At 51.0% G+C, this 19,943-nt stretch overlaps 1 protein-coding gene across 1 annotated transcript in view; it reads right to left on the minus strand.

Annotated features, from left to right (window-relative positions):
- The window catches only part of PLCG2 (phospholipase C gamma 2), a 139,815-nt gene that overhangs the window by 21,961 nt on the left and 97,911 nt on the right, over positions 1-19,943 (minus strand). The window contains exons 20-29 of the mRNA XM_035024718.1: positions 19,717-19,788; positions 17,284-17,393; positions 13,841-13,937; positions 12,460-12,526; positions 11,514-11,671; positions 8,905-9,007; positions 7,610-7,819; positions 6,201-6,346; positions 5,588-5,702; positions 4,553-4,720 (exon numbers count right to left, since the gene is read on the minus strand). Coding sequence (XP_034880609.1) covers positions 4,553-4,720; positions 5,588-5,702; positions 6,201-6,346; positions 7,610-7,819; positions 8,905-9,007; positions 11,514-11,671; positions 12,460-12,526; positions 13,841-13,937; positions 17,284-17,393; positions 19,717-19,788 — 1,246 coding nt within the window. The remainder of the gene's footprint in view (positions 1-4,552; positions 4,721-5,587; positions 5,703-6,200; positions 6,347-7,609; positions 7,820-8,904; positions 9,008-11,513; positions 11,672-12,459; positions 12,527-13,840; positions 13,938-17,283; positions 17,394-19,716; positions 19,789-19,943) is intronic.

Below are 19,943 nucleotides of genomic sequence, written 5' to 3' on the forward strand. Positions count from 1 at the left end.
AAGAAATCAAAATGTACAGAACATCACACATTTAGAGGGACTGCAGCTGTGGTTCCGTTCCCTAAGTCCGCCGGAGGCCAAAAGACTCACAGGAGTAATGCACCCTTGTATCCCCTCCTCCATGTCTGCCTTTACGAAGTGTAGGATCAGGGGGTGGGGGGCACTGTTTTATCCTGAAAGATTTCCAATAGGAGGAAATCTGTCCCTTGGCAGTCCATAGCAGTATTGATCCTCCTCTGAAAGCTTTTCTCTATTTATAATTAGGACACTCTTTTAAGTGTTTCTTATTATTTAGGGGGGAGGGTTGAGTTAGAGCTGATTTTCCCCTCATTAAGTAATGTTTAAGACAACACATTTCAAAAGTTGGTTGATTTGCTTGTTTTAATTTACTCTAAACAAATACATAGTAAAAACTGAAGTCTCGTTCCTACCCGCTCATAATCCCTTCTTTCAGAAGGAGCCACTTTGAACAGTATCTCCCCAAGGTACTATCTTGAGTTTCTTTTAAGTCACTAATCATAGTAATGTATGGTTTTCATTTAACATTGTATTTTGGAGATGATGTGGCCCTAGTTTGTCTCGAAAGCTTTTTATCTGCATTCTGTCTTCTGATTCTCCCAGACAAGCAATGCCTGAATTAGGGCACTCACACTGTACCCTCTGTGTCTTCCACCACCCAGGTTTTGGCTTGTCCTGTTATTATTACTTCTTTTGGAGAACCTTTAACAGTATCACTTGACTAATCCCTCTCTCCCTACCCACTAGGTTCAGGTGAGGAAGTTGATGTGCTTATTGCAAGCCCACACCTCCTCTCTCCTTCCTTCCCCTAATTTGGGTTAGCTGAATTATTGTCTCTACAAGATACTGCATGTAAATACCGTTGATCCTTGAGCAATGCAAGTTTGAACTGTGCAGGTCCACTTTATACACAGATTGTTTTCCAATAAGTATGGTAATGTAAATGTATTTTCTTAACATATTCTCTCCTCTAGCTTACTTTAAGAATACAGTATAAAATACAAAGTATGTGTTAATTGACTGTTACAAGGCTTTTAGTCAGCCATAGGCTGTTAGTAGGTTTTGGGGGAGTCAAGAATCCTAGGTGGCTTTTTGACTGCTTGAGGGATGGACATCCCCAACCCCCACATTGTTCAGGGGTCAGCTCTATTGTGTTTTTGTAACCGTAATTCTTCCACAAAGGGAGACTTGGTTATAAAGTTTTCAAACATAGAGCAAAGCTAAGGTAATATTACAAGGAACACTTGTATACCAGCCACCTAGATCGTACCATTAACCTTTTACTGTGTTTTTTTTAATCACATTTATCCATTCCTCCATCTAGCATACAGGTGTATATATATTTCAAAGTGAGATGAATACATCTGTACACTTCCTCCTATATACGCTGGCACGCATCTCATGAGCTGGAGCTCAATACTTGTTTTCAGTGTCCTTCCGATTGAAAACTTGTGCATTTCATTGTGTGTAACTTTCAAATGTCCAGTGCTCACCACCTTTTTATTGGACTTCTCTATCAGTGTTTTTGTTGACTAACCTTGTTCTCTCATTTTAATACCACCTTGCGAGACATACAGTCCTCAAATAGCACATACTTGAACGCATCCATTCTTTGGTTTTACACTTGAGTGACAGTTTGGGTATAAAACTCTCAGGTCAAACCTTTCCCCGGAGGGTTTTGAGGACATTGCTTTCCATTATTCATGGAATAATGTGAAGTTTCCTGACCTATTCTCCCCTTCTAGATGAGGTGATTTTTCTTGGCTTGTTTGCTGGTCCGGTTTTTTGCCTGGATACCTACAGTATTCCGGCAGTCTAGCCTAGTGCTCCTCCAGCTTTAATGTTACGGGAATCTTATTAAAATGCAGATTCTGCCTAGGGACTGGGGTGGGGCCTGAGATTCTGCATCTCTAAGGGCTGGTCGGGGGATAGTGCAGAAGAAGTCTGTCTAGGTGTTGATCGACTGTTAGAATTGTTCTAGACTGCTGAGCGCTCCGTGGTATCGGGAAGGCTATCAGATGGCCCCGATACTCCAATGACGTGGCAGTGCCCTTTTGCTTAGAACCAACACTCAGCAGGTGCCTCCAGATTTGGAGAAGTGAGCCCCATCCCCACATCCCTCCTTTCAATGGCCAGGTCTCATTTCATGAGCGGCCTTCACGCATCTTGGGGTTAGGGTGGAAAGGTGTTGCCCAGTTTCACCAGAAAGTTTGGTTCTGTGTTACCCTTGTTGATTTGGGTTGTGTCATAGATGAAAGAGAAATAGAGACCTCTTTTGAAGCATGGTCAGTATTTTGGCTTATTAGGAGTGGGGGAGGCCTGCAGAGTAGGAAGAAGGTGGAGTGTGCAGTGAGTCTGCAGCCCAGCTCTGATCCTACAGGTGTGTGACCTTGAGCAAGTTAATTAACATCTCTAGGCCCCAAAACGCTCGTGTTTAAAAAGCAGAGATGATAAAACCTCTTTCACAGGACTGCTGCAAGGATTAAAGAGTTTAAGGCACAAAACACAATAAATGATGTTTTCCTTCCTTTCTGAGCTTCATCTGGCTCAAAAGCTTAAGTGCATCCCTAACGACAATGGGAAGAGTGTATTTGTGAGCTCAGAAGGGTCCCAATGCCTTATGCGAAATTTCACTCCTTCCCTGATTATGGATGTGCCAGGCCTTGCTGGAAATTGCACAGGAACGAGACAAGGTCCTTACCGTTCTGACGGCTGGAGGAAGGGTCACATTTTTCATTATCTATGACATATTGTTCTTTTAAAAAACAAAAGATTTTATTGATCTGAGAGAAAGAGAGAGGAGGAAAAGGAGAGGGAGGGAGCCCAACGCTGAGCTCTATCCCAGGACCCTGAGATCACGACCTGAGCCAAAGGTAGATGCTTAACCAACAGAGCCACCCAGGTACTCCTATTCTTTGTATTTTAAATCTCCAAACTAACTCTTAGCATTTTCTAGATTAAAGGACACAATTTGGCTGGTAAGGTAAGGGAGGGTTCATCAACTCTGACCTCTCTCCAAGGCATGAGGAGCAATTACAAAGCTCACATCCCTTGTCCTTCAAGAGGACATGGTTACAAGGTCCTGACAGCAGAGCAGGATGAGCCCAGGGGAGGTGGGGTAAGAAGACAGTTACCATAGAAAGAAATCTATCTTAAGCTTTGTTTGTCTGGTATTGTAAAAGGGCACATTACAGAATTGCAGCTGGGTTTAAAGTACCTGATGGAGTGGGCAAGTTAACCAAGAGGGGTTGCCAAATATCACACTGTGGGGACTTACACGTGAATACTATATCTTCATAATGTTCTCTAAAAGTTCATCTACTCCTGCACTTAGGAATTTGTTTCCTGGATGGTAAGATGAGCAGCTGAGCTCAGTCCTCTCAAAGTGCCCGCTGAGGAACTGGCAAAACCTGCACCTTCCTGCCCAACCCCCATCCACAGGGGGAGCCGAGCGCGCAGGAACGGGCCCAGTGACCTGCATTTTCTAAGTACCTGGCTAGCTGGGCAGGTACTGGAAATGAGCAGATTTAGGATACTAGGAAAGGTAAAAAATTAAGGGAATATCTGATACAATTCAAGTTTAGAAAAAAAACAAAACAAGACACAAGGTTTCCAAACAACATCAAGAAAAAAGCCTATATTGGTATATAAATCACTAAAATGAGTGATCTGTTTCTCTTGAAAAATGATCCTTGGGGAACAGTGACCTCATGAGGAGTCCAGAAGGATCTATGATCTTATGGCTCATGCCTCAGAAATGCTAAGGAAAGGGGCAAAGAGAATTCAGCATCCAGTGAGGGCCTGTTTGTCAAACGTGACACACACAATCCAGCAGGAGAGTAAAAGCAGAGCAACTACACAAGATAAGGGCAGCCACATTGACAAAGCAGCATCAAGCTCATGTGTCCCAAATCTCCTCCCTGGGGGGGGGGGGGGGGGGGGGGGGGGAGGGGCGAGGGGGGGGCCGAGGGGGGGGCGGGGGGGGGGGGGGGGGGGGGGGATGGGACTCAGAGAGCACATGTGCATGCCAGAGCGAGCACGAGCAGGGTGAGAGGGAGAAGCAGGCTGGATCCCAGGACCCCGAGATCGTGACCTGAGCCACCCAGGCACTCACAAATGGAGATTTATTAACCATTCCAATTTTATGGAATAGGAAGGTGAAGCTCTGCTGCCGTGGGAAGAGTCAGATCTGAGACTGCTCAGAGTCCTTTTCTTCCCACCCGGGCCCAGTGCCGGCCCGGCAGAGTGGGAGATGCGTCCCGCAGCCCCTAGCCGTTCAAAATGAGACCTGACTACACTGCCAGGTGGACAGGCCACTAAGCCAGCTTTGCACACAAAGGCCTGACTGAGAAAGGCGCAGCCTCCCCACCTTCTCCAGGCTGGATGCCTGCTCATGGTGACAACCTTATGTGATGAGCTGTCCAAGCCACCCAATAATAAAAACCAGGAAGAATGCTTCATTCTTTCTAAAGCCAGCAGCACAGACCAAAAGTGATGCTAGCCCAAACAGAACATCTTAATTAAAACATCTTACCTGACTTGATTCCTTTGATGGGGTAAGTGGCGTGGGCAAGGAAGTTGGGATCACTGAACATATCTTCCTCGTAGACCACAAAGCGGAGAAACGCCAGGTTGGGGTCATAAATTTCAAAGGTCACTTTGTCCTGTGTTGGAGCCCAAACAGGGCTTAGGCCATTGTCATCTGAAAGGAGATCAAGGCTCAGCAGAGGCTCCACTCGTCCTACCCCCTCCTGGTAAAACCACCTCTCTTAGCCCTTGGCTTTTGGAATCTCCTTAGCAGCCCCATAAATATGCATCAAGGCCGAGATCTAAGAAATACTTATTTTTCCAGTAGCAGTCCTGGAAAAGCTGTTGTCACAGGTCTGGCCCTTAGTAAGCAGAGAAAATGCTATGGTTGCCATCTCGGTTCCCGGGGCTAGGGCTGGGCTGGGAGAGCGGGGTGCACGGAGGTTTGGAAGAGATCAGAGCAGGGAGCTATACCGCTCCTCTGGACAGGGAAGTGGGTCTGGCTCTCTGAAGAGGTAGAATGGATGAGGGTTCTGGGGTTGTTGGGGTGAACCAGCCTCACGGAGCAAGGGCAACAGCCGCCCGCCCCTGTGAAATGCCAGTTTCACTGGTACACACGGGAGTCATGCACCAGGCTGCCTCTTAGCAGGGGCAGTGTTCCCAGGCCTTAAAACATTGATTGTTTCTTCCTAGCTGCAGGGTCTCCCTCCCCTCGGAGGGATAAAATCGCGCAGGTTAGGCAGCAGCCTGGGGGGTCAGCCACACCCTGTGTCTCTGCTGCCTCGCCTTGGACACGGTAGATAAAGCAGGAGGGGGGGGGGGCAAAGAGGACCCCCCCACCCTGGCTTCCTACCACAGGGGGCTGGCCCAAGACTCCAGATGTGAGTGACAGCAAAGAGCAGCACTGGGTACCCGTCCAACTAGTTAATCATGGGGTCTTGTGTTTCCCTCCTCCCCGAGCTGAACTGTAACAAGCACGAGGGATGAAGGAAAAGCCCCGGACGATAAAAGTACACAGAATCCCCCAGAGGATGCAACTTACTCACAACTGTTGTCTTAAACTTGTTGTTGTCATATTCAGCTCCACAAATTTCCACCTCCACAAAGGGACACGCAATACTTCGTCCAAGTTTGGGGAGATGGCGAGCCCCGAGAACCTAGGACACCAAAGGTAAGTACTGGCATTCTCCCCAATGCAGCTTAGAGCTCAGTCTGGGTGCTCAAGTCAGACCACAGGAGGTCCAAGTCGGCCTGACAGCCCTCTGTGGGGACCACCCAACCGCTTCCCTTTTATGGATGGGGAAATAGGGCTGGAGAAGCCAGGATCGGAACCCTGATGCCTCCACACTCATAGATGTCCCCTGCGCACAGACAACCTCCAGAGAGCCCAGGAAAGGACAGAGGAGAAGGTGGTATTTTTTTTCTTCCTTATATGAGAAATATGATTCAAATCTCCACCTTGCATGGTTTCCAAAAGAGGAGAAAGCCGAACTCTTACAAAGAGACAATACATTGTCTGAAAGTTGGATGCATTTTTAACAATTTTCACCCCCTAAAACTGGCCACCCTGGGGTGCCCTGTATTTCAAATCCTGAAACGGTGACTGGGTGTTGATGGTTTCAACAAGCTGACCTGTGTCATGAAGCCTGAGTTACCTTGACGGACAGAGTCATCAGGATCTTCCTCTGGGACTCTGGGGGCATGGGGTCGTACTTCTCGGACCTCATGCTCTCAGGCTGGAGGACGTAGCCCGTCCGCCCGTTGAGTGAGAACAAGGCGTGATTCATCTGCATGTACTTGTCTGGGAAGGAAAGGGAACTGCAGCTGTAAGAAAAGGTAGCCTCTTGGGCCGGCGGTGCTGGGGGGGGGGGGGGGTGTGATTTAAACCTGTTTCCAAAAATAATTTCAGGCAGTTGTTAAATTATGCGTTTCAAAAAAAAAACCCAACTGGTGAACACCATTCTAAGTATGACACTAAAACCTACTCAATGCTCAAAATTTCTTAAATTTTTTTTTTCTGAGAGTTAATTTTAAAATTTCACTTAAGATAGGCTGCACAAAAAAAAAAAAAAGTTTTAACTCAAATGACAGGGAAAGATCCACAAACGAAAGCGTTCTGATGATGTTGCTATAAATACCTCCGCTCCGTTAGCGAGATACAGTAAGAAGCATGAACCGTTTGCAGAAAAGAAAATGCTTCCTAAATACATGGGAAACTGGTTCACTTACTCATAAGGGAAGTCCCTGCTGGAAAGGTATATTCGAACGTTTTCCCACTTGGCATTCCCACCCAAGGTCTCTCTGGAAGGCAGTGTGGTGAGGCCTCGGAGCTCAGGCACGACGGGTGCAGGTGTCCAGTGGGTCACCTCAGGAAGTTAGCCCAAAGGCCAGTGCGGTAGGACTGAGCCTGCACTCTGAGCTCTCGGTCCTGCCCCTGGCCTCCCCCACCCGTGAAGGGTGCTCATGTAAGGTTACAGAGGGCAGGGCCGTCGGTAAGAGCAAACGAGAGAAGCGCCTCGGGGGGGGAGACCTGTTAAATAGATTAGGGATCCACTCAATGGAATCCTGCACAGGCTTTAAAAGAACATAAAGGAGATTATTGATGCCCAGACCCATCAACCAAAGAGCACAGCACTGTGATTTATGCTGCAACCACTGGTGTCCAAAAGTTTTGCATGTGGGCTTTTCTCAGCAATGAACATCTCCAGAAGAGTCTGTCCATGAAGCCCTCAAAGAAGGATGGGCCAGGAGAAGAGCTCCCTGAAGACAGCCACCAAACACCTGGATCCAGCTGTGCCTGAAGCTCAGTGCCAACTCCTGGACTTTTCCATTACGTGAGCTCAAGTGCTTCCTTTCTCCCATAAGCCACCCTGCAACGTCTTGGTCACCTGCCATCGCAGAGCCTGACAGATGCAAATGCCCCATGTCCCGCCATCACTCCATTCAACGGCTGGGCCTCATACCAGCATGCTGGGTGAAACCTGACGGCTTCTGGGACAGCCGGTCACACTGGTGGCCCCAGCAGACTGGGCCTGGAGCGATGCCACCAACAGTGCTCCTGTACCTGGAGTCTGGAAATTGAGTGCCACCATCTGGGAGCCGCACAGCCAGAGGCGAAAGGGGTCGTAGTTGGAGGAGTCCACCCTCTGTCCCTTGGGGTAAACACGGGTCAGGCCCTTCTGATTGTATTTCAGGAGGTCGATGGGTTTCTGCCTGACGACACCGTCCGCCTTGGTCTCCACAAAGGAGCGGATTTCTCGGAAGTCGGGGTTTTCTGCACACAGAGAGGGAGACACCATTTACTCCATCTGATGCACTTTCGTAACGCTTGCTGCCCCCGCTGGATGCGCAGGCGGTCAGCTGAAACCAGGAACCTCAGAGCCAAGAGAGCCCAGTGGTTAGGATGCTCTTGCCATAACCAGTACGGCTCTGGGCCCTTGCCCTCCGAGGATCCCAGCGTGCCCACTGGCTTTCGCTCTGGGATCAGTGTAATTTACTTCTTGTTTAAAACCACCACCAGGCTTGTGCCTGAAAACACCAGAGTGGTACAGTTACAGAAGGGGACACGGTGGAGGATGGCCGGAGGGATCAGCAGGAGGAGGGGATCCTGTGCAGAAGATGGGTGAACCAGGCACCACGGGGGAGGCACAGTCCACTGCCTGCAGGCAGGGGTGGGAGCAGAGCGGGTACAGGAACGTGCACCTGTGGCGGGCGGCCCCTAACCCTGCTGAGTCCGGTTCTGAGGGACCCGCCGCCCAGTGCCCGGTAACTAGGCTTCAGTGCTGTTTCTCTGGTCGTCCGTCCTGGAATCAGAGATGCTTGAGATCAAAGCGGGAGGCAAAGATGAACAGGATCTTATTAGGGCAAAGAACTTGCTCCTTTGGAGACTGGAGAAGATTCATTTTTGAATCCTTCTGTGGCAAGCTCCATGGCCCCCAAAGCCTCGAGGTCCTGCTTCCTGGAGCCCGTGACTGTAACTCATCTGGCAAAGGGACTTTGCGGATCGGATTAAATTAAGGAGCCTGAAAGGGGGAGATTATCTGGGCCCTAAAGGTAGGGTCTGTGTATTAGAAAGGTAGAGGGAGATGTGACCGCAGGCCAGGGCATGCCGGCAGCCCCTAGAAGAAGCAAGGCCCGGATTCTCTTAGCAGCAATGGGAGACTAATGTGCCTTCTGGGAGTTTTCCTCCTGAAGACCCCAGAAGGGCCCGTTTCAGCTGCACACTTGCCCTAAGGACAAGCCCCACTTAGAGCCGTGGAAAAGAAACAGGAGTCTCTCTCATTTCGCTGACAGCCCCTGACTCCAAAGAAAACCAGGCTTTGCAGGGAAGGGTTGGGGCACAGCCCAGGGAGACCATACCTAGATTGTCCTTGGTCTTGCTGGTCGGCTTGCAGTAGACCACCAGGTCCGAGAGCTCGATGGCGATGGACTGGTTCTTCTCCCAGTACTTCATGTTGTTCTCCTGTTGGAACCAGTCCCCAGTGTCAGCCCTGAGGCTGGCCTGCATTTTCCTCCCCGGGACCCCCCCCACCCCACCCCCTTTTGGCCCCCTGCAGGCTCAGATCCTTAATACAGTTGGAAGTGGTCCTTTGTCCTACCCCTCCTCTCCTCCCTTCCGAAATTCCTACGTTGTTTCCACCCAGAACTGGGGGCTAGCTGGGTCCCTGGGCATGGCTCCCAAGAACAGGGGTGGGGGTGAGGGTCCCCTTTGTCAGCACCCCACTCTCCTCAACCCTCTGCTCTCAGACTCCTGCCCCACCCAGTCCCCTAAAACCACATTGTTCGAGTTCTCCAAGCCCACGACCTCCCAACCTCGTGGGCGCTGCACATCCTTGTTTGAGCCCCCTCATTGCTGCAGGGCGCCTCTGCCCTCACCCATCACAGCTTGTGACTAAAGCTCTCCAGGCCCTCAGCCCCATGCCATTTCCCCTTGGAGGACACACTATGTGATCGATCTCCATCTGTGCAAGGATGAGTGCTTGCTTCCCCCTAAACGTTTCCCCAAATTCTGATTCTTTCTTCCCCTGGCCAAGGGGGAGCCTGGAGAGAAAATTACGTGCAAATGATACCCGTCACCATTTACAGGGCTGCTTAGCCTCAGGCCTCACACACTATGTGTGTGATGGATATTACGTAGGGTAGCCCCCATCTCCCCTCAGAGGTAGAATGTGTGCCCATTTTGCAAAGAAACTACAGTACATGGGCGCCTGAATGGCTCAGGTCATGATCCCAGGGTCCTGGGATCGAGTCCCACATCGGGCTCCCTGCTCGGCGGGAAGCCTGCTTCTCCCTCTCCCACTCCCACTGCTTGTGTTCCTGCTCTATCTCTCTCTCTGTCAAATAAATAAATAAAATCTTTAAAAAAACTGCAGTACACAGAGGCTGAGCAGTGTATCCATGCTCCATGGCAGGCCAGGGACGAGACCAGATAATTCTGCACTGGACCTCACCCTTGTTAACACCTTGCTTTGTCCTTTATACATCAGCTCCTGGAGAAGATTCCTCTAAAATGCCCCCAGGATCACATCCTGGGTCCCTCTGAACCACAGCAATGACCTGCTCTCACACCCCCCAAATCATCCTTCCTCTGCCAGTCCATGAGCTCACTCCTGCTTCTGGGCTCTACCCAAATCACTCCTGCTCCAGGAAGCCTTCCTGGTTAACTGCAGCCAGGACTAGGAAAGGAATGGGGCCATGCGCCACTCATGCCTAAAGCTGTCCCCACGGAGCCATGTGCAGGTAGCAAGTGTTCAGGGGGACAGCTGGTGATTAGGTGAGAGAGGCTTCCTAACACGTGGTTAGGACAGCAGGAACTCGAATCAGACATCAGCTCAAACGCTGGCCCTCTGTTTACTGGGTGTGCCCACTGGCCACATTGAATAATCTGTGCTTCAGTTTCCACAACTAGAAAATGAGGCTAACTGGAGTATCCCCCTCCCAGAACCACTGAGATGTAAGCAGGGAGCCCGCTGCACCCTACCAGGCGTGTGGAAGACCACAAATGGTGGCCCCTCAGGCCACCCCACACCTGCCTCCCCTAAGGACAAGAGAATTGCATACAACAGGGTGGTGGGACATGTCCCACCACTGCTGAATTGTGGAAATTTGGACTCACAAAGCACAGAGCTGTGACAAGTCATAGGGTGCCCCCCCCCTTTTTTCCCCCAACCTCAGCAGAAACCAACGTCTGTTCAAGATGAAAGAGCTCTTCCTCGAAATTATGTTAACAGTTACTCTCCGGACCCGTAGGTTTAACCCAATGGGCTGTCTCAGAAGTTGAAGTCACAACCCCCTTCACGGGCCAGGCTTTAGGAAACTCACTAGACAGATCTTGGTGACTGGTCTTTTGCCCTCCATGGTCAAGTCACAGAACCCCAAGCAGGGGGTCGGGGACAGACAGGACGGTAAGGCCAGGGCCAGGAGCCGGCAGTGAGCTGGGTGTTCATCGTGTTGGTTTCCTAAGGACTGGGGGGCGGGGGGGGGGCTCTTCCCTGTTCCCACACAGCTCCTTGTACAGCTGGTGCTGCCCAGGGGCGGGATTTGGAATTAGGCGGGTTCTGCTGACCGGTGTTTTCTTAACCTTCACACGTAATAATGAGAATTAGCAGACGTAAAAACCAATTAAAGGAGGAATGCAGATCAGAAGCAGGGAAGCCATGAAGAGCCAGGCTTGATTTCAGAACCCTTCCTGCGGGGGCGAAGAGCCTTCCAGTGAAGTTGCATTTCTCTCTGGTAAGAGCGGTGGTAAGCGCTATGCGGGGTCAGACAGACCCCAAATGATCACTCTACCCTGAGCCTTCTGGAGGTTCCAACTAGCCATAGCCTCTCAGGGGACCGCCCGGGTCCCTTTCCTCTCCATGACCGGCACGCCTATGGCCCAACCCCAGTCCATGTCTTCCCTGTCCTCCCGAGCCAGGACCCCAGCCCCCCACCTCTGCAGCGTGAGCCCAGCTGAGCCAAGTGCCCACCTTGGTGTCCATCTTCCAGGTGATCTCCCGGATGCTCTGAAACCACTCGAAGAGCTCTTCCACCTTGTCCGTGGCAAACTCCACTGGGGGGTCGCCCTGCTTCTTGGGCTCCAGGATAAACACGAACGGCTTCTGGTTTTTCCCCTGCGGTGCTTTCACTTCGGGAGAGAGAACAGGGAAAGTCCTGAGTGGCCTGGATGTGAAGGCCAGACTTCACGCCGCCCCAGCCACGTCCTGCACAAAACCAGCCCAAATGCAGCAGCTACAGGCCTGGTCCGTGGGGACGGGGGCGTCTGCCTTGTGGCAGGCACGGTCTGGCCTCTCCCCTACCTCACAGCCTGAGAGTGGGCCGAGTTGTGTTCCCTCGTAAGCTCTGTCTGCAACCTAACGCCCGTACCTCTGCAGGTGACCTTACTTGGAAAGAGGATCCTTGCAGATGTCCTTAAGGATCTTGAGAGGAGATCCTTCTGCATTTAGGATTTCCCAATCCAGAGAAAGGAGAGGGAAATTTGAGACACAGACACAAGAAAGACGGCCCCCAAAGACAGAGGCGAACATTGGAGTGTTGGAACCACAAGCCCAGGAGCGCCAAGGATCTCCAGCAGGCACCAGAAGCTAGGAGACAGGCAGGCGATAGATTCTCTCTGCAGAGAAATTATTTTCTAGAAAGAAAAGGCCACGGGAGGAGAAATTATGTGCTCAATAATATCATTGGCTAAGATCTCTGCGCTCTTGTAGGCCAGGCAATATTTTAAGCAGATCACATGCACTGGATCTCATTTAACCCCTATCACAGTCTTTTAGGGGTACTAATCGTTTTATATGCATGTTACAGGCAAGGGAACAGACTCACTGACGGCAGCCCCCTCCCTGCCTTGGGCGCTTCCAATGCCCAGCGGTGGGGGACGTGGGTGTGAATCCACGCTCCGCCCACGTGTGTACGTACCGACATTGTAAGTGTTGAGATCCAATATTCCCCTACAAAGAGACCCTAAGGGATTGTCTTCAATAATCTGTGAAGAAACAAGACATAACTCACGTTAGTCTTAACAGGAAGAATAAAAAGACAACCAGTTTTCCAGGGCACACCGTTTAGCAGAGACACAGCCTGTGGAGCTGTTTAAAATGCATTTTCATTACAGGATACATCCATGGGGAGAGCGCTCAATAACGAAGCGTGTTGCTGATGGGGACCCAGTGGCGAGCAGGTGCCCACAGGTTCAGCGGTTCATTTTCCAGTCTGTAAAAACGAGCCCTGTGAATTCTAGAATAGGTTCTGAAACACTTCCCATGGATCTGGTTTCAAAAAATAGCCTCGACCTTCATTCTGACATGATGATGGAAGGGGGCCAGCTAGCCTCCTGAAGCCCAGCTCAAGAACCTTCTGTGGCTCCCCATGTCCTAGGGGCATGATGCCCATGCTCTGGGATCGGCCCTGGCCAGCCTTCCCGCTGCACCTGCCACTGCACGTTTGATGCATCCCAGGGCCCGGGTGCGACAGAGAAGATCTTGCTCTCTGGCCAGCTGGCAGAACCACATCTGCTCATTGCGTGTACTACCCCACCCCCACCCCTCCACCAGGGAAATGCTGACTGGGGAGGGGGTTGAGGGGTCGCATCCCTGCCTCTGGCCCAGCACGCTGAACACAGCCACGGTCCCAGCCCCACACCTTTGTTTAGGCTGCACCTCGCGCTGGAATTCTGCCAGCCTTGCTGGTGATCTCTAACTTGACTTCTAAGGCTCAAATGTCCATTACTCCATGCAGTCTTCCCAGATTGCCCCAACTCCCCTAGGAAATTCCTTGGGCTCAAAAAGGCCTTAGAGTCCTCGTTACAGAGAGTCCGTCCTTGGTGCAGGGGGTCACCTACCCGCGGGTGCTCTCTGGGCCTTCTGGGCGAGAGGCAGCGAGGGGACCCAAATCATGTTTGCAATGTCCCCAGGAGGGCCGCATTCACGGCCACTTAGGCCCGCCCTGCTTACTCACACCAAGCACGTTCGGGAATGTCTGGTGGCCACACTCAACTTGTTTCATTTGCAAGCTGCTTTAAGCAAAGGACAGATTCCCCATTTGGCCATTTTCACTCCAGAGGGAATTCTCCTGCCTACGCAAAGCCTTCCAGCCCAGCACAACCTGATTAAAACATGACGGGCTTGTCACCGTGACCTTCACCCACAACTGTGGGGACAATCCCAATTTCCCTGTCACTCTGGTGTCCCTGTTCCGCTGCTCCACAGGGACCCCACGGCAGCAGCATGTGCGACACAGCCCTGCGGTTTCCTCGAAGAACAGGATGGGCAGGTCTCCCCATGCGGTGACCTGGACTCACCTGCTTCTCCAGCACCTCCACATCGACTGTTGAAATGTCCTCGACGTAATTGGATGGGAAGTACTGCTGGATTCTGGTCCCATAGTCTCCTTTCCACCTAGATGAAAACAGAGGGCATCCAAAGGCCTTCGTGGGGCCGCATTACTGATCCCTCGCCGCTGGTTAGATCCCAGCCGCTGCGGCGGGGGGGGTAGGGGGGAGGCAGCAAGTGGCCAAGTGACCGGAGGGGGTGATCATTATCTGTGACAACCAAGCACTTCCAAGGATCCTCTGCTTTTTTTAACCAGCAATGCGTGAGCGGAGGGTCGGTGTCCTCCCCATAACACGATTCTAATGTTTAGTCAAGGACACCAAGAATTTCAATGCTTTAGGTGGACATCGGAGGCCATTTGAGGCAAAAGCTCAAGTCTAGAGCAGGCTCAACCCCATTTCAAGGAGGGCTGTGAACTTAGAGCTAAGGAAGGTTCTGGAGATAGACAGCCTGGAATCAAATTCCAGCTCCACCACCAACTATAAAATGGGAATAATCCCAGTGCCTCCCTCAGAGGATTGTATTGGGACCAGAGGATTCCGCATATGCTGAGTGTTTTTAACAGTGCCCAGTATACAGTAAGTGCTCAGATAATGTTCTCATTACTCAGCTAAAATACCGCTCCCCTTGACCTTCTTCTCTTCCCTGTAACAGCACTGGTAACAAGAGACATAACTGATCTATGTACATGTCTCAACTCCACCAAGCTGTGGTCACCTCTAAGGTTCTCCCCGCAAGCAGTGCCCAGGCATACGGGCCACTCCCCCCAACTGCCCCCCTGTGGGTACCGTCTGCAGCCACACCCATAGCTCCCAGAGTCTTCAGAATCAAGCGTAGATGCTTTAGCCTGACCCCACGGACTCTTGGACCTTAACACCTGCCCCTCTGTGACTCAAACTTGACCCTCCTCCTAGACAGCCTATTGCCCCCACCCTTCTGCCTCTGCCGTGCTGCCTAGCTTCCATGCCTTTGTCCGTGCCCTTTGTATCTAGCTTGTCCCTACTAACCAGCTGAGACTCAGCTCAGGCATGCCTCTTCCAGGGAGTCTTCCCTGACTGCTACCTAGGCCAAGTGTTCCTCCTCTGTGCCCCTGTGGCATCTGTCCCCACAGCTGGGGAGGCAGTCTGCCTTTTATATAACTTCTGCCTCTGTCTTCCCCACTGTGTGAGGCCTTTTCTTGATCTTAATCGAATCAGTACTCAGGGGTGGTGGGAAGCACTTAGTAAATGTTTGCTGACCTGAGTAAGCAGAGTGAGGACCGACTGACCTGTGGCCTGGTGGAAAGAGAGGCCTGGCAGACACCCTCATCCCCTCCGTTTCTCCAGACCCCTTTCAGGCAAAGACTGGCTATATCCATGGTGACCATATGTACCATTTGCCCAGAATTAACTTCATACCTGTTGTCCAGGTGTAATTATTGACAGTAACATTCCTTTTGCTCTAAAATGCATCCCAGTTTGGACAAGACCAATTCAGTGCCCTAGCCATACGGGCAGCAGGTTGGGAGGACGCCCAAAAAGGTGGACGATGCTCCACTAGATGGTGCTGTTGCCACCAAAGCGAAAGAAACCAGGGGACCTGGGCAGGCAGTTCACCCACAGCCCCTCACCAAAGGCACTTACACCAAACTCTCAGCTCATCTCAAGAGCCCTGGAAATTTAAAGCACCCCACTTCAGACGTGTGGAAAGGCAGGAGGCAGTTTCACACGTGGAAAAGCGTGTGCTTTAAAGAGGTCTACCCACAACTTGGTAAAAGTCACCCACACACACAGCACTGGGGCCTCGACAGAGGCAGGGTACAGGACGGGGCATCATGGGTCCAGGGGACACCCGGATTCTGGCCGTGCCCCTCAGGGAGAGACAGGTGGACACCACCACAGTTGGCAGGCTGAGGCTGGGAGCCTACGAGCAGGAGCTCCAGGCCCCCACCCCCAGCTTCAGCACATCACTCTGTTGTCACTTTTTCTCTTTTGACTCTGGGGATCCAGGTAAGATTTGGATTAGAAAGAGGGCATTCTCAAAAAAACAAATGAACAAACAAAAAACTTCAAAACCCCCGACCATGAGTCAAGTTAGGAGTATGGCCTTTGGAGTCAGAAGGTCTGGCTTCGAATCCCAGCCTGCTGGATGGCCCTGGCCAAGTTACTGTACCTGTCTGTGCCTCAGTTTCCTCATCTGTAAAATGCAGGTAACCTTTCAGGGTCACTGTGTGGGTTTAAGTGAGTTCTTTCAGATGAAGTTTTTAAAATGGTGCTTTTTTTTTTTTTTAAGCTTTTATTTATTTGACAGAGAGAAAGACAGCCAGAGAGGGAACACAAGCAGGAGGAATGGGAGAGGGAGAAGCAGGCTTCCCGCGGAGCAGGGAGCCCAATACGGGGCTCGATCCCAGGACCCTGGGATCACGACCTGAGCCGAAGGCAGACGCTTAACGACTGAGCCACCCAGGCGCCCCTAAAATGGTTCTTGACAAAAAGAGGCCCTCTATTCAAGCTGCCATTCAGATCTCTAACTCAAGCCCCGCTATCTTACGGGAGAAAGGGATGCCACATTTGCAAGGTGCTTGTTGCTCTATGGTAAGAAATAATCCTATAGGGACGCCTGGTGGCTCAGTCGTTAAGCGTCTGCCTTCGGCTCGGGTCAGGATCCCAGGGTCCTGGGATCGAGCGCCGCATTGGGCTCCCTGCTCAGCGTGAAGCCTGCTTCTCCCTCTCCCGCTCCCCCTGCTTGTGTTCCCTCTCTCGCTGTGTCTCTCTCTGTCAAATAGATAAATTCTTTAAAAAAAAAACAAAAACGAAAGAATCCTACAAGACCACCTACCCGGGGACTTATGGATGGGCAGCGAAACTTTTTCCCAGGTGGAGAGGGAAAAGAGGTAGCTGATCGCTGGCACATACCCAGGGAGCTCTGGCCTAATGATGTCCCTGCTTCCATCCAGGGTAGGGCCACTGCACAGGACCAAGCAATAGCTTAAGAATTTGAATTTACAGTAACACACAGGCTCACATAATGGGAAGAGCCCGCAATAGTTCATAGCTATACAACCTAGGAAAGCCCCCTTTGCCACCTCTGTAAAGTGGGGGTACCCACAGTCAACCCCAAGAGTCATACCAAGAATCTGGAGAGACCACATATGAAAGCAATCACCACAGCCCTCAGCACCGGGGAAGGCCTCAGTAAGTGATAACTTCTGCTATAACTAAAATAAAACTTAATATGATGCGATAAATGGTTCTTAACGCTTTTCTGAATAGAGCAGGTCTTAAGCCACCTTCCCAGAGAAGGTACAAAGGTCAAAGCCAGCCCGGAACGACAGAGAAAGGGGGTCCAGAGCTTAGCCAGCACCTGAACCTCACCTGCAAGAAGGGATAAGTCAAGTTCATCCAGCAAGCGGCCCAGCCCCTCTCAGCCTTACCAGCCCCAGGGCTCCTTGGAGACGTTGTGAATGAGGGCCCCACGGCAGAAGCTCAGCTCATCGCTTCGCTTGGCTTTGTAGTCATACAGAGCTTTCACGGTTCTCTGAGGCTTTCAGGGAAAACAAGAAGGAGAAGGTCAGGCTGGGAGACAGAAGCAGAGAGGCATCTGCCTTGGGTCTCATTAGGAAACAGGATGCTTAAGCCCGAGGTTACAGCGCCATCTGCTGGCAGAGGGCAGGCACTGCATTGCAAAAGAGCCGCCAAAATCACCAGGGAGAGGGGATGCGGACTGGCCCAAGGTCAACCAGCTGTTAAAAGTGGCTGAGCTCAGAAATCAATCAGTTAATGTGAGCTATTGCCATAGTTCATGATGTTCTGTAGGAAGCAATGTGGGTTCTAGAAGCTCTGCCATAAGAACTTCCAACCAGAGCTGGCTTTATCTGTGCCTCTCCCTTCAAGGGTGGATACATCTTTCCCCCATGAACTTCACGGGTCACTGCCAGGCTCCAAGGCTGCAAGGTACAGCCAGTGGCAAAGGGAGGTGCCATACAATGGCTTCCATGAGGAGCAAGTCTCCAGCCTGACAGAGGGCAGCAGAGGTCCTAATGTCAGGTCCTTCGTTAACTAGAGAAACGAGCCATCCATCGGATGCCCAGGCTGGCAGGCGGCACAACAAAGTGACGAACAGCACATGCCTCCAAGCCTGATGGCCCGGGTGCAAATTCCAGCTCCATACCTTCCTGGCTGTGCAGTGGGCATAGAAACAGCACGCCACACATGGGGCTGCTGAGCATTAGTGAGCTACCAAGTGCTTCGGACAATGCTTGCTATGTGGCCATCCATATGCCCGTTAGGACCGATCTGGTCATTCCAGTTCCAAGAACGCATGCGAAGGAAATAATGCAGAAGATGCCCAATGCCTCACATGTGAAGTTCATTTTAACGTTACCCAGAACAGCAAAGACTAGAAATGACCCACATGGCCACTGACGGGGACGCAGCTAACCTAACAGACACCCAGAATATTCTGCAACGTTAAAAAATTCTTTTTGTAAAAGTTAAAATTGCAATCCCTGTGTTTCATCTGAATTACTTGGCTCACCAGTTTTAGTAAGAATGGTCATGAAGAAAATGAGCAATGGAGAAACCCACACAGGACCAAGGGGCAGGTGAACAGAACACAAATGGCAGATGTGCGGGGGCGGGGGGGGGGGGCCTGCAAAATGCGTCTCCGTGCAGGCAAAGGCCCAGGAAAGCAGAGAGCGACTGAGTTCGCACGGTGAGACCAGGGCTAATTATCGGTCTTGTTTTCAAAGTGGTGTTTTTTATTGTTAAACCATTTTCAATCACCGTAATTGCAATGATTTTATTTTTGAGGCGCTCCCCCTAGTCTGGCAGCTTGTGATCACGTTCAGCTACCATCGTGTTTCACTTGTCTCACTTAGTACAGGAAGATTTTCTCTACAACTTGGGTTGGTTGCCAGGATTTAAAAATGGGGGAGAATTCACGTAAAATATCCAGATCATTGGCTTGCAAAACCAGGAGACCTGGCCTGCTCTCTGGAAAGGTAGCAACTGAGTGCGAACAGGGCATAGCTGTCCTCAAGATGGGGTGTGAGTTCCTCAGTTTACCACAGTGTCCACCACCTGACATCCGGCTGATAGGTGGCCATGTCATCCTCACTACCGACGCCTTCTTCACTTCTAATCAAAGTTCCCTAATAATTTCACACACACTCTCCCCTTGCCCACATCCTTCCAAGCCTTCATTTCTTGCTGGAAGGGATTTGCATTGGCTGAGGATTATAAATCTAAAAGAAGAGAAGAAATTCATCTCTGGATTTCCACAGAGCCCGTCAGCAGGGCCCCTTCCTTAGCAAGAATTATACATGAACTGTGTGCCAGGTGCACCCCACCCCTGACCCAACAGAAAATTCGCCGTTGTTCTTCCTCTGCGGTCTGACCACCGTGTGAGCTGGAACCAGAGCAAGGAGGAGCTGGGGGCGAAAATTTAAAACCCACGCCCACCTGCGTGAAATCACACCACCAGCCAGGGTGGGAACAGGAGATAAGGTGCACACTGCAAATGGGTCAGTGAACCAAACGGAATTTATAAACACCACGGGCTCAGTCAGTGAGCCAGAAACATCTGAAAGACTTTAAATTAGAAGCCGTTTGGCCCAAAGGTGGTTCATCAAACCTCAGAATTTTAGCGCGACACCGTTGCTTTTAGGTGGAATTCTATTAAGCTCTTCCCTGAAACCCGATGTCTCATTGTCAATCATCATTTTTTCTCAAAAAAATAAAACCAATTGGGAGGGGGCAAGTTTGCCCAAAAGTAGCCTTGCCCTGTTAGGCTGGGGGGCGTGGGGTGGACTCTGCCTTGTTCTAGGGCCCGGGGCGTGGTGTGAATAGGAGGGCGAGCACCGTACCATGGAAGGGTTGATTTCACTGGGATCCACATACATTCTGCTGACGTCGTACAAAGAGTTTATGTCTCTTTCCTGAAAAAGAACAAAGCGAAATAAATGGAAGCATCGGAGTTCCTGGGGCAGCCTGACAGAGAACAAGGGATCTCGGCCACCCCCGCGCCGAAGAGGTGAAAGCTCCCACTTTCGTCGTGCCTCCTGGTAGAGACGGTAAAAAGCTCCCCCCAAAT

The sequence above is a fragment of the Mirounga leonina genome, unplaced genomic scaffold, assembly GCF_011800145.1.
Source record: "Mirounga leonina isolate KUSES-001 unplaced genomic scaffold, KU_Mleo_1.0 Mir_180, whole genome shotgun sequence".
Taxonomy (NCBI): Eukaryota; Metazoa; Chordata; class Mammalia; order Carnivora; family Phocidae; genus Mirounga; species Mirounga leonina.